This window comes from Erinaceus europaeus, chromosome X, assembly GCF_950295315.1.
Source record: "Erinaceus europaeus chromosome X, mEriEur2.1, whole genome shotgun sequence".
In the NCBI taxonomy this organism is placed as follows: Eukaryota; Metazoa; Chordata; class Mammalia; order Eulipotyphla; family Erinaceidae; genus Erinaceus; species Erinaceus europaeus.
The window spans coordinates 54,475,448-54,490,237 of NC_080185.1; the positions used below are offsets into that span (position 1 = coordinate 54,475,448).

A 14,790-nucleotide genomic window follows, 5' to 3' on the forward strand; every position below is an offset into this window, starting at 1 on the left:
GTATAATGGTTCCTAAAATGGGCAGCTCCAGGTTGAACAACGGGATCTCAAAATCCAAAGTCAAAATTCCAGAAGAAGAATTCTTAGGGATGATAAATACTCTTGAGAGTCATTCAGTCTATTCTTACTCCATCAACCAAATTGCCCCTCTCAGTATATAGATTGACATGAACACATTAAATGAAGCAAATTGTGGAGATACAGTGCTTTGCTTTGCATAGTTGTAAACTACTCTGATAATACCATGAAAAGCTAAGATACTTCTTTTAGGAACTATAAGCTGATACAATTAAACAATGATCTTACTTTCTCTGATATAGGAATCAAGATTCTCTTCAGAAGTTATCTTTTAACTTGATGAAGATCATTATCAGAAAAGAGACTACCTACCTACTACTATCCTCTCTCAATTTATCTCCTAAGAGTTATGTTATATAACAGTTATAATTTTTAGGGTTCAGAGGATATATATATCCTTAATAATTAAAGTGTTTGCAAAAGTAAATGTGACCCTTTCCAAAAGTCTTGTTTTAGGCTGTACTTCATATCATCCAGTTAATCTTTTAGTTTAATTTCTAATATTACCTATTTAAAGCTCATAGTGAATATATTACAATGTCTTTGGCACATCATTTAAAAATTTCTTTTCTTAATGTGGAGACTTTTTAAAAATGATGTTATCTATTTATTAATGAGAAAGATAGGAGGAGAGAGAGAGAAAGAACCAGACATCACTCTGGTACATGTGCTACTAGGGATCAAACTTGGGACCTCCTGCTTGAGATTCCAATGTTCCATCTACTGTGCCACCTCCTGGACCACTAAACCTTTATTTATTTATTGGATAGAGACAGCCAGAAATTGAGAGGGAAGGGGAAGAGAGAGAGAGAGAGAGAGAGAGAGAGAGAGAGAGAGATCTACACCACTGCTTCACCACTTGTGAAGCTTTCACCCTTCAGGTGGGGACCGGGGGCTCGAACCTGGTCCTTGTGCATTGTATGTTTACTCAATCAGGTGCGCCACCACCCGTCCCCTAGCACACTACTAAATTTGGAAGCCCCCTCAATGATAGATACACTTTGGTTGGCTCTTAGAAGAACCCAACAGGATTCTAGAACCCAATAGCTAAGAAATAAGATACTGATTATCTCACCCAAGTCTTGACCATGAGCTCTCTTATTTCCTTGTACATAGAGAAGAGAAAATCCTTCATAAATCTGAACAGTTCCCGGTGGACACTGTGGTGCATCAGTTGTCTGACTGTGACGTGTAATGAGGAATCCATGAGCAATAGAGGAGGTTCCAGGGAGACCTGGCGGACCTTGCAATCCATCTGGTCCAGGAGGACCATCCAAACCACGAGAACCTAGTTGCAAGGAATCATGAGTACATAATATTAAGTCAAACTCTGATCTACTATTATAATGGGTAAAACATTATGACTGCATTTGATTAATTCAGTCAATATTTTTAGCAAGTCTATAAACACATTTTCAGATATCAGATATGACAATAAATAAGACACAGTTCCCATCCTCAGTGAGGTTTAAATATGATTATTTCTTCTGCAGTTGGCTGATGCGTTAGACATTAAAACACCCTGTTACCAGAATATTAAAAAGTAAGAAGATATGTTTCTCTGGGTGTCTGTTTATTATCAGCTTTCTTGCTATGTTATAGGAGTCTAACCCCTATAATATGACAAAATTTCAGCCCACTGTTTTATTCATAAATAATAAAGAAAGGGTGTGGTTGCCATCAGTAGGCCAGCTTCATGTTGAAAGAAATTTAATTTCAGTTATTCCAAGGTACAACTTTTGTTTATGGAACTGACATGGCATTCTAAATGAACTCTTTTCAAGGTACCTATTTTTAATCTACCACTGGTTTCCTTTCTCCATTTAAGCACTTCATCTGAGCCCATTAAAAATTCTTCCTTTAAGCAGGGCTGTAGCCATGGTGTGTTATGATGTTCATCTAGGTAAAACCTCACAGCAATGCCCATAAGATGAATTTGTCACTAATTTTTTTCTTCCCTAGAAATGCTGTTAATGAAATGACAGGATATTGGTTCTAAGAGGAATTTCTAGAATCTCTTTGTTGCCACAGATCATTTCTGCCAATATGTTCTCTATAATGATGCTAGTGATATATTTATATTAAAAAGTATCAATAACATTCAAAATCTTCTGTTTATGTTAGTGATACTTTGGTATATTTTGTACTGTAGTTTGACTGAAATTCTTTTTGGAAGCAGACTACATTAAGATTTTAAATTGTTTTTTGTGGGTTCCTAGGAACTGAACCCAGACCCTCTACTACTGAAATACAGTGTCAGCTCCTAGATCAGAATATTTAGTAGATAGCAAACTAAATAGTATCACAACTAATTAAGAAGTGACTTAAATATGCACATCAAGTCGTCATTTCAGTGTAAGATATCATTATGACTCTCAAGGATCACTGCGATTTTGTAATTATATTTACTGCAAACTGTACTCTAATGTAATATTTTCAAATGTGGAAATATTCACAGTAATTTCCGAACTGTCAGTCGTTAGGTTTAAATCTTTGAAAATACTAATAAGGGAAGTACTGGGAGTACCTAGGAAATTATCATCTTCGAGAAAGCTTGGTTTTGCAGTACCTTAAATACACAAATAAAAACATTTCTATAATTGTTTAATACTGGCAAATCACTTGTATATGAATTCCTTTTTTCCTCTAGTACCAGATTCACCCACTAGCCATGATCCCACAATAGGAGGCTCTCAAAGCCCCAACTGAAAGCCCTATGTTCAGAGATCTCTGATACTTAATGATTAAGTATGAAGAGCAGTGTTTTACTTCTCACCTGGCTGACCTGGAAGACCAGGGTCTCCTTTGCGTCCTCCTGCACCATCAAAACCAGGAAGTCCATTGCGTCCAGGGTCTCCTGGAGGGCCAAGTGGACCTGGGTGGGGGGAGAAGTAGTGTTTTTAAATGTTGGTTGAATAAGTCTGCATCCAAGATAAATCTAGGAGACATGCTATCCTTGAGTGTCAAGAGTTCATAGTCATATTTGTCTTCAATTCAGATGAATGAAGAAATGCTTTAAGTCCAGAACCAAAGAAGCAGACAATGACTGTGACTTGAAAGATTCTGTCGTCTTTATGGAGGTATCCTCAATATGGCACTTGTTCTGTTCTACTTTGCCTTTCAAACAAAATAAGTGATAAAAGCCCAACTTTAAAATCTGCTCTGCTAGAATAGCTGGTTCTGTGTGTGAACTTCATTTAAGTAAAGGTTGACCTTTAGGAATTTAATAAATGAAAATTTAGCTTCCAGCTTTCTATTATAATCAAAGCTGACTGCATATATAGAGTCAAATGGTCAACATGACAGGATTTAGTTTAAAATAAGTAAGCCTCGCAATGGGGAAGAGAAGTGATGCCCTACCACATTATCCTTCTATCTTTCTGGTGGGTAGAAAAGAGAAAATATAACATTTTAAATACATACTGATTTCACTAGAGAGTTTTAAACAATATTATGTACTTCTTAAAATTAGAGTCACAAAGCCAGAAAGCACTAGACTAGGTCTAAAATTAATCAAGGCACAATATATGAACATTTTCAAGAAAAACAAAGATACGGTACCTGTGGTAGTCCATTATTCTACTAGCTTCGGAGACTCTTGTCAGAGATTAAACTGACACATCTAGGGAGAACTAGGGAAATGTTCTCAAATAAGTATGGTTTAAAATTATCTGTGATAATACCTGGTATGCCTTGAGGTCCTGGTAATCCTGGTAGACCTTTTAATCCAGGCTGACCTGGGATCCCTGGTGGACCAGCATCTCCTTTGATTACAATACTCTGTCCTGAAGGACCAGGTAATCCCGGGGGACCTAAGAAGAACAATTCACACATTTGAATGTAAGGAAGAGAAGGTAGATGGAGAAGTCACCTAGGGTCAGTATAATAATTGGTATGAGAGAAACAAGTTACATGTATTAAAATGTTGCATGTATAGCAAAAATCTATTTGGGAAATCTATCACAATGCACCCAAGAGACTGAACTTTTTTCTCAAAAAATCAATGGAAAAATCAGGTATATTGCAATTATTTTCAAGCTTTGGAGTACTACTTGGCTAGTAGAAGACTAATTCCTTAGGCATCTGTAAACACTGGTGCCAGGGGAAGACAATTCTATTTTGGAAAGGCCATTTTGATTCTAACATCATTTGTAGTTTGTGCTGTATTTGTCATGGGACTCACAGAACTAGTAGAGGAATTTAGCAGATGTACTAATCACAGTTTAAAGGAAAAATATGTAAGCCTCTCAGCAAAAAGTAACTAGTTGAATATTAAAGTACACGTACACATATACGCATATGACTTGCTCTTGTGATGAGTTCAACTAAATACGGGAAAGAAAATATAAAAAAATCATATAGGTCTCAATGAACCATTATTGTTGGTCCCGAATCTCTTTAAACTTATAAACTGTGATATCAATACTACACTTATAAAATAGAGTACTTAAAAGATTAGTAAATATTAGTAAAGTCCTACATATTTCCTTTCTGTTGTTCGGTATTTGAGACTCTGATAGTTTGACTAAAAGTCTTAACACAAGCTTTCAAATTCTTCAATGTGTTTGGCTATCAAGTACATCCAGCTCCAGAAATAAGTCTTACCTGGGGGCCCAGTAAGTCCTGGATCCCCCTCGGGGCCAGGTGAACCAGGTAGTCCACTGGGTCCTTTCATGCCTGCAAAGAAGACACATACATTGCACAGCCAGTCAAAACAGCCACAATCTTTACCAAATCAGAAAATGGATATCATGTTTATAAAGGAGAAACCTCAAAACATCCCTTCAAATACCTGGGAATCCTGGAACACCAGGGAGACCAGGATCTCCTTTCATTCCGTTGAGACCTGGATGACCAGGATTACCCTGAATAAATAAAATAATTAACTTTGATTAATCAATTATTAATAAATAATGAATAGCAATAACTTGAATGTATTAATTTTATTAGGTTAGATAATTATGATGACACTATTAATCATAAAATATAGGGGGAGGGGATAGAATGAAGGCATAGGTGGTATTATATGGTGACATCATACCTTCTTTAGAGTCAAACTTACAAGGATTCAAATCCCAATTTTACTGTTAATAAGCTTGTGTGACCTTTAGTTGATTATTTACACTATTTGATTCCTAGTTTTCTCAGTTCTAGCATGGAGAAAACAATAGTATCTTCTTCAGAGGGTTGTTGTGAAGATTAAGTGGGGCACTTCATACTAAGTAGTCAGAAAAAAGAATAGCATGTGGCATGTTCTTAATAAACTATGACAATTACTTTATTATATTTAGCAAAAAGTATTTTAAGTATAGCCTCAGGTGATCAGTGCCCAGATTAGAATCATATGTGTAGAAATAATATTGTGAAAGACATAACAAAACACTTAGTAGGGCCTATTAATTTAGTGGTTTTGAGAGCCATGAAAATAAAGGGATGAGTTGAAAAGATTTATAGAATGAACTAAAGGAAGTATATGTAAGGGAGAGATCATATAAAGGGCTTCTGCAGTCATCCAAGTGTAGGAAAAGTAAGTTCTTAATATTAGAAATGAGGACGAGGTAAACTGGAACTTATGCAAAAATGTAAGAAAGTCTTAGAGGGGGGTGTAAGAAAGACACAGGATCCAGTTTGAAGGGACTGACAAATATGGGGCAATATTGAGCATCAAAATAAGTGATAAGAGTTAAAAAAAAGTTGTAAATCATTGAAAAATGGAAATTCATGAGTCCACAGTGATAATGAGTAGTGTATGGGGGAGAAAGGAGGCACTTGCTCACAATAAATCTACTGGTGAAAAAAATATATATAAAAAGATGTTAAACCTAAGGAGGAATTTTGATGAAGAGCAATACATTTGCATGATCTTACTGTGCCTTCATGTAATTTAACATATTTGTTAAAGGGTGACTGAATAGCCATGTAGCGGAGAAATGACACAATATTGGGTGTTAAAAATTAAGATCTTGAATATACAGCAGATGATAGTTGTAGACCTTCAGACCTATTAACCCGAAGACATATTACATCTGTAGTGTTCCAGCTGTGGATGCACAACATGAATAGAATTATGAAGACATAATAAATAAAAGACGGAACATTCTATTTTGTTTTTCAACCAGCAATAATTGTGCCTCAGATAAACCTATCTGGCTATAATACTTCCACTGTACAAAGCTGGAAAATTCTAATTTTTTAGTGGTAAAGGGCTACTACTTTTTAAAAAAATGTCAAATTCTACAAAAGCTGAATAAAGGCAAGAGACTGGCATACTTTAACGATCACTCTATAGTCACTACCAGGCCACCCTATCAGCTGGGGCCCTAGTCAGGGAGTCCTGAGATTCCCAAACAGTCATGAGGGGCCTAGATCTCGAATAGATCCTCTCTCCATTGTTAGTGGTCATCTCTATCAGGAACAACACAATAGACCCCTTTGTGGGCCTCCATAGGACCTTGCCCTTAACATGGATCAACAACCATAGAGAATATTCCATCCTCTACGATAAAATGGAGACCCCCCCCAACTCTTCCTACGAACCATTCCGGCCGTTAGATTCATGATTAGTCAATAATTTGTTTGGCTTTATATGTTAACTCTTTTTTCAGCCACCAGGTTCCAGATGCCAACATGATGCCAACCAGACTTCCCTGGGCAGATGACCCCACCATTGTGTCATGGAGACCTGCTTTCCCAGAACCCACCCCACTAGGAAACGATAGACAGGTTGGGAGTATGGATCGACCCCATGTTCAGCAGGGAAGCAATTACAGAAGCCAGACCTTCCACCTTCTGCAACTCATAATGACCCTGGGTCCATACTCTCAGAGGGATAAAGAATAGGAAAGCTATCAGGGGAAGGCATGGTATATGGAGTTCTGGTGGTGACAATTGTGTGCAGTTGTATCCCTCTTATCCTATGGTTCTTGTCAGTGTTTCCATTTTATAAATAAAAATAAAAAAGTGAAATTAAATAAAACACTTGGCATATGAAAGTATTTTATTCATGTTCATTTTACTGAAGTTGTCAACTACATTGTGGTTCTATGAAAGATTATCTTTAATCTCAGAAATTTTTATGCACTTAAGTATTTAGTGGTGAATTTGTGGTAGAAGCAACTTATTCTCAAATGCTTCAAAAAAGTAATTACACACACATCTAACAAACATACAGAGGAGAAATAGGGCAAACTATTAACAACTGGTCCATCTGGGTAAATAATACATGGGAGGTTTTTCATTATATTGTAATTTCCCCTAATTTTTATATTTCCAAATAAAAGACAAAAATGTAAAATTTGTGAACTTGCACACAAGAAAATGAATTGATCTTGTTCTCTGAGATTCTTTAAAGCACATTGAATGAGATAGCCCAATAATTATATCATAAGCTATTGACTTCTTTTTTAATTAATCATTTATTTATTATTGGGTAGAGACGGAGAGAAATTGATAAGGGCAGAGAGGGAGATAGACTGAGGGACACCTGCAGCCCTGCTTCACCACTCATAAATCTTTTCCCATGCAGGTGTGGACAAGGGGTTTGAACTGGTTCCTTGAACATTGTAATGTGTGCACTTAATCAGGTGTGCCACCTCTTGGCCCAAAGCTATTGACTTCTTAACATTAAAGATACAGTATGTGTTTAATTAATGCCTAAAAGGTAGTGATGGTGGGAAGAGCATAGATCTACATAGGAACAGCATTTCTACAGCTCACTAGAATTAGTGAAAGTCCAATGTTGATTCTGTCAAGATGTAAAATGGTAAGCACTAGGGCAAATCAATAAAAAAATAACTCAAAGGTACACTGAAAATCTCTGAGCAAATTAAATTGCTATATTGGAAAAATTCACTAAATACAAAAGGAAACAATAAAGAAGAAATAGAGGTACAGAAATATAAGAGAGATAGAACCCAAAAGGAAAATGGTTAAGTATAAACCCGACTGTGTCAATTATGTGAGAATAAATAGATAAAATAACACAGACTAGGGAAACAGAAAGACAGGCTGGGAGTATGGATGGACCAGTCAACGCCCATGTTCAGCGGGGAAGCAATTACAGAAGCCAGACCTTCCACCTTCTGCATCCCACAATGACCTTGGGGCCATACTCCCAGAGGGTTAGTGCAGAAGTAAGGATCTGCACTCTGGGTGGAAATATTTTCATTGTGAAACAGGTCTAACAGGTTAAGGCTACCTGACACAGCCCTAGAAGAGGAAAATAACCTGAAATTGATAGACTGGATTAGACAAAGATCATAAATTTGTTATTTTTGCTTACAGGAATTATTTTGTTAGATTAGTTAGCATGTCAGCATTGAATTTGGAAAATAAAAAGATGATGATCCAACTTGAACCCCTACCCATCCTATTCCTACTTGTCTCTTCAAAATAAAGAGAACAGTTACAAGCTTAAAAAAAAGAATAGGAAAGCTATCAGGGGAGGGGATGGGATACAGAGTTCTGGTGGTGGGAATTGTGTAGAGTTCTACCCCTCTTATCCTATGGTTTAGTCAATGTTTCCTTTTTATAAATAAAAAATTAAAAAAATAAAATATGAGTCATCCAGGAATTGATAATTTGGTTTTAAGGTTAGTTGCACCTTTGGCTTTGTTATTAAGGGTGTTATTTTTTATTTATTTTCTAACTTCACTAGTGATTTAATAATGGTTTACAAGATTAAAAGATTACAGTGGTATATTTCCCCACTATACCCATGACCAGACCTCTGTAACACCACCACTATCCCATTATTAAGTTTAAATGCTTATATGCTGAAAATGTAACTCAAATAATTAAAGGGTACTTGTGAGTATGAACTTAAAAAAATACAAGTATTTGGGGGGGGCAGGTGGTGGCACACCTGGTTGAGTGCACATGTTACAGTGCATAAGGACCCAGGTTTGAGCCCCCAGGCCCCACCTGCAGGGGGAAAGCTTCACGAGTGGTGAAGCAGGGCTACCGGTGTCTCTCTGTCTCTATCCCTCTCTATCTCCCCCATCCCTATCAATTTCTGACTGTCTTTATCCAACAAATAAAATGAAGATTAAAAAAAAAATTTAAAAACCCAAATATTTGACTTCATAGAAATCAAGACAAAACTATATGCTATCTACAGGAGACCCACTTCAGATAAAAAAATACAGATAGATTAAATGGAGAAAAACAAACAAAAAAGAATACATCACGTAAACAGCAGTCATGAGGATGAAGGAATGTTCACAATATCAGGGAGAGGACAGTCTCAATGGAGAAGTTTAAGACGTATAAAAAGAATAGGTGGGAGGGAGGGGAAGATGGCGGACTGAGAAGCTGCTAACAGCGTGTTCTCTGATCACATCTTCTGGAAACGGTAGGATTTTCTGCCTTTAGCAGGCCTGTCAATACGGGTGACACCAAAGAGGTGATTATAATTTAATTTGGGTTAAGAATTAGAGTAAAGGTGACACGGACTAGCTGGGCTCCAGACTTCCCAGGCGGCGCCGGGCAAGGCGAGTGCGCTGGGCATTGTCCTCCGCCCAGGAAGGCGGCTCCTCCGCCGGTTGCAGAGCGCTGCTGGGCGGCCAGCAGAGGACCCGGAGAGAGCACTTTAGCTCGGGGGCTTTCTCTTGGGAGTCTCCAGGGACCACCGCGACACTGAGGGCGGATCCAAAGACTTCTTGAGTATAGCTCTCATTGGATCAAAGGACTTGGAGCTAGTTTTCATTTTCGAGAAATCCTTTAAAAAAGTCTGGAGGGGGGGGTTTCCCTGAAGATGGGGGATGGAGAAGCTGCTAACCGCTGAGCTCCAAACACACTCCCTGTAAACAATAGGATTTTCTGCCTTTAGCAGGCCAGCCAATAAGGTGTCATAGCAGTGACAAAGAGATGACTATAACTTAATTTGGGTTAAGAATTAGAGTAGGGGAAAAAATTCTGTTTTCTTCCTTTTAATTTTCAAGCATACATCCTTCCCGCCCCCTCCACACCCCCGCCATAAGCAGTCCCTGGGACTAGCTCCTAGCAGGATACCCCATACCACCTAACAGGGTGCTTTTTTGAATTCACTGATACACATTTGGGAAGTTACTTGCACTGCTCTTTAATTACAACTCTTTTTCTTATCTTCTCCCTTTTCTCTCTCTTGTCTCTCTCTCTCTCTCTTTTTAATCTTGTCATACACTTCTTCTTTCTTCTTTGCCTTTCTGAATTTGTGAATTACTTTGGGGAAGAAATCTGACTCAGAGTGGACTCTCTATGTGTGTATCTCTGATCTAGTTCCCTTTCCCCTCTTGTTACCCCTAGAATATACAGTGGATAATAGATTTGCATAACTGTCTATTCTTGCTATCCTCTCTTTCTTTTCTCTTTCTTCACTGGGATTTGGTTACTATATTTTCACGGACTGGAGAAATTGTTTGGCTAACTGGTAACGATTAAACTACTTCAATACTTACTTCAGTTGCTACTGTAATTCCGGAGGTTGGTGAGTGCAATTGTCATAAAGGTATTTAGTACAGTGTTACTTGTACTCAAGACACAACAACTGAGGAACAACAGAGCATAAAAAAAAACAGAGAGAAACACATAAATAAAAAAATGGGTAGATAAAAAACAAATAAAACTGCTACTCCAATGAATGAAGACAAGAGCCCAGAAGAAACTACAAATCAGCCAGAAGTAACCATAGATAAGAAAAGTATGCAAGCAATAATAAACTTATTAATCACAGAAATGAAAACAACATTGGAGGAAAGGAATGGCAGTATTAGGGAAACAACAGTTGAGACCCCCAAGGAAAATACTGATTATCTTGAGGCAATTAGAGAACTGAAAGCTGAAATAGCTGTAATGAAGAAAGAAGCTGAGGCAAGGGAAAGCAGACTAACAGAAGCAGAAAACAGAATTAGTCAGACAGAGGATGAGTTAGAGAAAACTAAGAAAGAGGTGAAAGAGCTTAAAAAGAGATTGAGAGACACTGAAAACAACAACAGAGACATATGGGATGATCTCAAAAGAAGTAACATTCGTATAATTGGCCTTCCAGAGGAAGAAAGAGAGGAAGGGGAAGCAAACATTCTAGAGGAAATAATACAAGAAAACTTCCCAGACCTGAATAACAGAAAGGATATCAAGGTTCAAGAGGCCCAGAGAGTACCAAACAGAATCAACCCAGACCTGAAGACACCAAGAAACATCATAGTCACAATGAGAAGAAGTAAGGATAAAGAAAGGATCCTAAAGGCTGCAAGAGAGAAACAAAAAGTCACATACAAGGGAAAACCCATAAGACTATCTGCAGACTTCTCCACTCAAACTCTAAAAGCCAGAAGGGAGTGGCAAGATATCTATCGAGCCCTGAATGAAAAAGGGTTTCAACCAAGGATAATATATCCTGCTAGACTTTCATTCAAGCTAGATGGAGGGATCAAAACCTTCTTAGACAAACAACAGTTAAAGGAGGCAACCACCACCAAGCCGGCCCTGAAAGAGGTACTAAAAGACCTCTTATAAACAAGAACATCACTATAATACTTGCAATATATCAGAGTAAACAAATTGTTTCTTAGAACAATGGCACTACAATACATTAAATCCATAATATCAATAAATGTCAATGGCTTAAACTCACCCATCAAAAGGCACCGGGTGGGGGGATGGATCAGAAAACATAACCCAACCATATGCTGCTTGCAAGAATCCCATCTGTCACAACAAGATAAACACAGACTTAAAGTGAAAGGATGGAAAACTATCATACAGGCTAACGGTCCACAAAAAAGGGCAGGAACAGCCATTCTCATCTCAGACATGATAGATTTTAAATTAAATAAAGTAATAAAAGACAGGCAAGGACATTACATAATGATTAGAGGATCAATCAGCCAAGAAGACTTAACAATTATTAACATCTATGCACCCAATGAGGGACCATCTAAATACATTAAGCATCTACTGAAAGAATTTCAAAAATACATCAATAGTAATACAATAATAGTGGGAGACTTCAATACCCCACTCTCACACTTAGACAGATCAACAAAGCAGAGAACCAATAAAGATACAAGAGAATTGAATGAAGAGATTGACAGACTAGACCTCTTGGACATTTTCAGACTCCTCCACCCCAAAAAACTGGAATACACCTTCTTTTCAAATCCACATAACACATACTCAAGGATAGACCACATGTTAGGCCACAAAGACAGCATCAATAAATTCAAGAGCATTGAAATCATCCCAAGTATCTTCTCAGACCACAGTGGAGTAAAACTAACATTTAACAACAAACGGAAAATTATTAAAAGACATAGAATTTGGAAACTAAACAACATGCTCCTCAAGAACCACTGCGTCAGAGACACACTCAAACAGGAAATTCAAATGTTCCTGGAAACTAATGAAAAAGAAGACACAATCTATCAAAATATTTGGGACACAGCTAAAGCAGTACTGAGAGGGAAACTTATAGCCATACAGTCACATATTAAACACCAAGAAGAAGCCCAAATGAACGACCTTACTGCACACCTCAAGGACTTAGAGGAAGAGGAACAAAGGAACCCTAAAGCAACCAGAAGGACAGAAGTCACTAAAGTTAGAGCAGAAATAAACAACATCGAAAATAAAAGAACCATACAAAAGATCAATGAAGCCAAATGTTGGTTCTTTGAAAGATTAAACAAAATTGACAAACCCCTAGCCAGACTCACCAAACAAAAAAGAGAGAAGACTCAAATTAAAAGAATTGTAAACGATGCAGGAGATATCACAACTGACACCACAGAAATCCAGAGAATCCTGCGAAACTTCTATAAAGAACTATATGCCACCAAGCTAGAGAATCTGGAAGAAATGGAACAATTCCTAGAAACATATGCACTTCCAAAACTGAACCAAGAAGAACTACAAAATCTAAATGCACCAATCACAGACAAAGAAATTGAAACCGTTACTAAGAATCTCCCCAACAACAAAAGTCCTGGACCAGATGGCTTCACAAACGAATTCTACAAAACTTTCAGGAAACAGTTACTACCCATACTTCTTAAGCTATTCCATAAGATTGAAGAAACAGGAATACTCCCTTCCACCTTTTATGAAGCCAACATCACCCTGATACCTAAAGCTGATAGGGACAGAACAAAAAAGGAAAACTACAGACCACTATCTCTGATGAACATAGATGCCAAAATATTAAACAAGATCTTGGCCAACCGGATACAGCAACACATCAAAAAGATTGTTCATCATGACCAAGTGGGATTCATCCCAGGAATGCAAGGCTGGTTCAACATCCGTAAGTCAATCAATGTCATTCACCACATCAATAAAAGCAAAGCCAAAAACCACATGATTATCTCAATAGATGCAGAGAAAGCCTTTGACAAAATCCAACACCCATTCATGCTCAAAAATCTACAAAAAATAGGAATAGATGGGAAATTCCTCAAGACAGTGGAGTCTATATATAGCAAACCTACAGCCAACATCATACTCAATGGACAGAAGCTGAAAGCATTCCCCTTCAGATCGGGGACTAGACAGGGCTGTTCATTGTCACCGTTACTCTTCAACATAGTATTGGAAGTTCTTGCCATATCAATCAGGCAAGAGAAAGAAATCAAAGGGATACAGATTGGAAGGGAATAAGTCAAGCTCTCACTATTTGCAGATGATATGATAGTATACATAGAAAGACCTAAAGAATCTAGTAGAAAATTACTGGAAGTTATTAGGCAATATAGCAAGGTATCCGGCTACAAAATCAATGTACAAAAATCAGTGGAATTTCTTTATGCAAACACTAAATCTGAAGAAGAAGACATCTAGAAATCACTCCCATTTACTGTTTCAGCAAAATCAATCAAATACCTAGGAATAAAGTTGACCAAAGAAGTGAAAGACTTGTATACTGAAAACTATGAGTCGCTACTCAAGGAGATAGTAACTGATACCAAGAAATGGAAAGATATCCCATGCTCATGGATTAGAAGAATAAATATCATCAAAATGAATATTCTCCCCAGAGCCATATACAAATTTAATGCAATACCCATCAAAGTTCCACCAAGCTTCTTTAAGAGAATAGAACAAACACTACAAACATTTATCTGGAACCTGAAAACACCTAGAATTGCCAAAACCATCTTAAGGAAAAGAAACAGAAATGGAGGCACCACACTCCCAGACCTGAAACAATATTATAAAGCCATCATCATCAAAACAGCATGGTACTGGAACAAAAATAGGCACACACACCAGTGGAACAGAATTGAAAGCCCAGAAGTAAATCCCAACACCTATGAGCATCTAATCTTTGATAAGGGGGCCCAAAGGATTAAATGGAAAAAGGAGGCTCTCTTCAATAAATGGTGCTGGGAAAACTGGGTTGAAACATGCAGAAGAATGAAATTGAACCACTTTATCTCACCAGAAACAAAAATCAACTCCAACTGGATCAAAGACCTAGATGTAAGACCAGAAACAATCAAATACTTAGAGGAAAACATTGATAAAACACTTTCCCACCTACACCTCAAGGACATCTTTGATGAATCAAACCCAATTGCAAGGAAGACTAAAGCAGAAACAAACTAATGGGACTACATCAAATTGAAAAGCTTCTGCACATCCAAAGAAACTATTAAACAAACAGAGAGACACCTCACAGAATGGGAGAAGATCTTCACATGCCAGACATCAGACAAGAAACTAACCACCAAAATATAT

General features: G+C 37.5%; 1 protein-coding gene and 1 non-coding gene across 6 annotated transcripts in view; both read right to left on the bottom strand.

The window, feature by feature from the left end:
- The window catches only part of COL4A5 (collagen type IV alpha 5 chain), a 271,709-nt gene that overhangs the window by 14,031 nt on the left and 242,888 nt on the right, over positions 1–14,790 (bottom strand). For all 5 annotated transcript variants that reach the window (XM_060183117.1, XM_060183115.1, XM_060183116.1 and 2 more), the window contains 5 exons: positions 4,871–4,943; positions 4,684–4,755; positions 3,762–3,890; positions 2,855–2,953; positions 1,154–1,366 (listed from right to left, as the gene is read on the bottom strand). In XM_060183117.1, coding sequence (XP_060039100.1) covers positions 1,154–1,366; positions 2,855–2,953; positions 3,762–3,890; positions 4,684–4,755; positions 4,871–4,943 — 586 coding nt within the window. The remainder of the gene's footprint in view (positions 1–1,153; positions 1,367–2,854; positions 2,954–3,761; positions 3,891–4,683; positions 4,756–4,870; positions 4,944–14,790) is intronic.
- On the bottom strand, positions 6,114–6,254 carry LOC132535978 (U4 spliceosomal RNA). Its single transcript, XR_009547681.1, has one exon. It is a non-coding gene; the product is annotated as a U4 spliceosomal RNA (small nuclear RNA).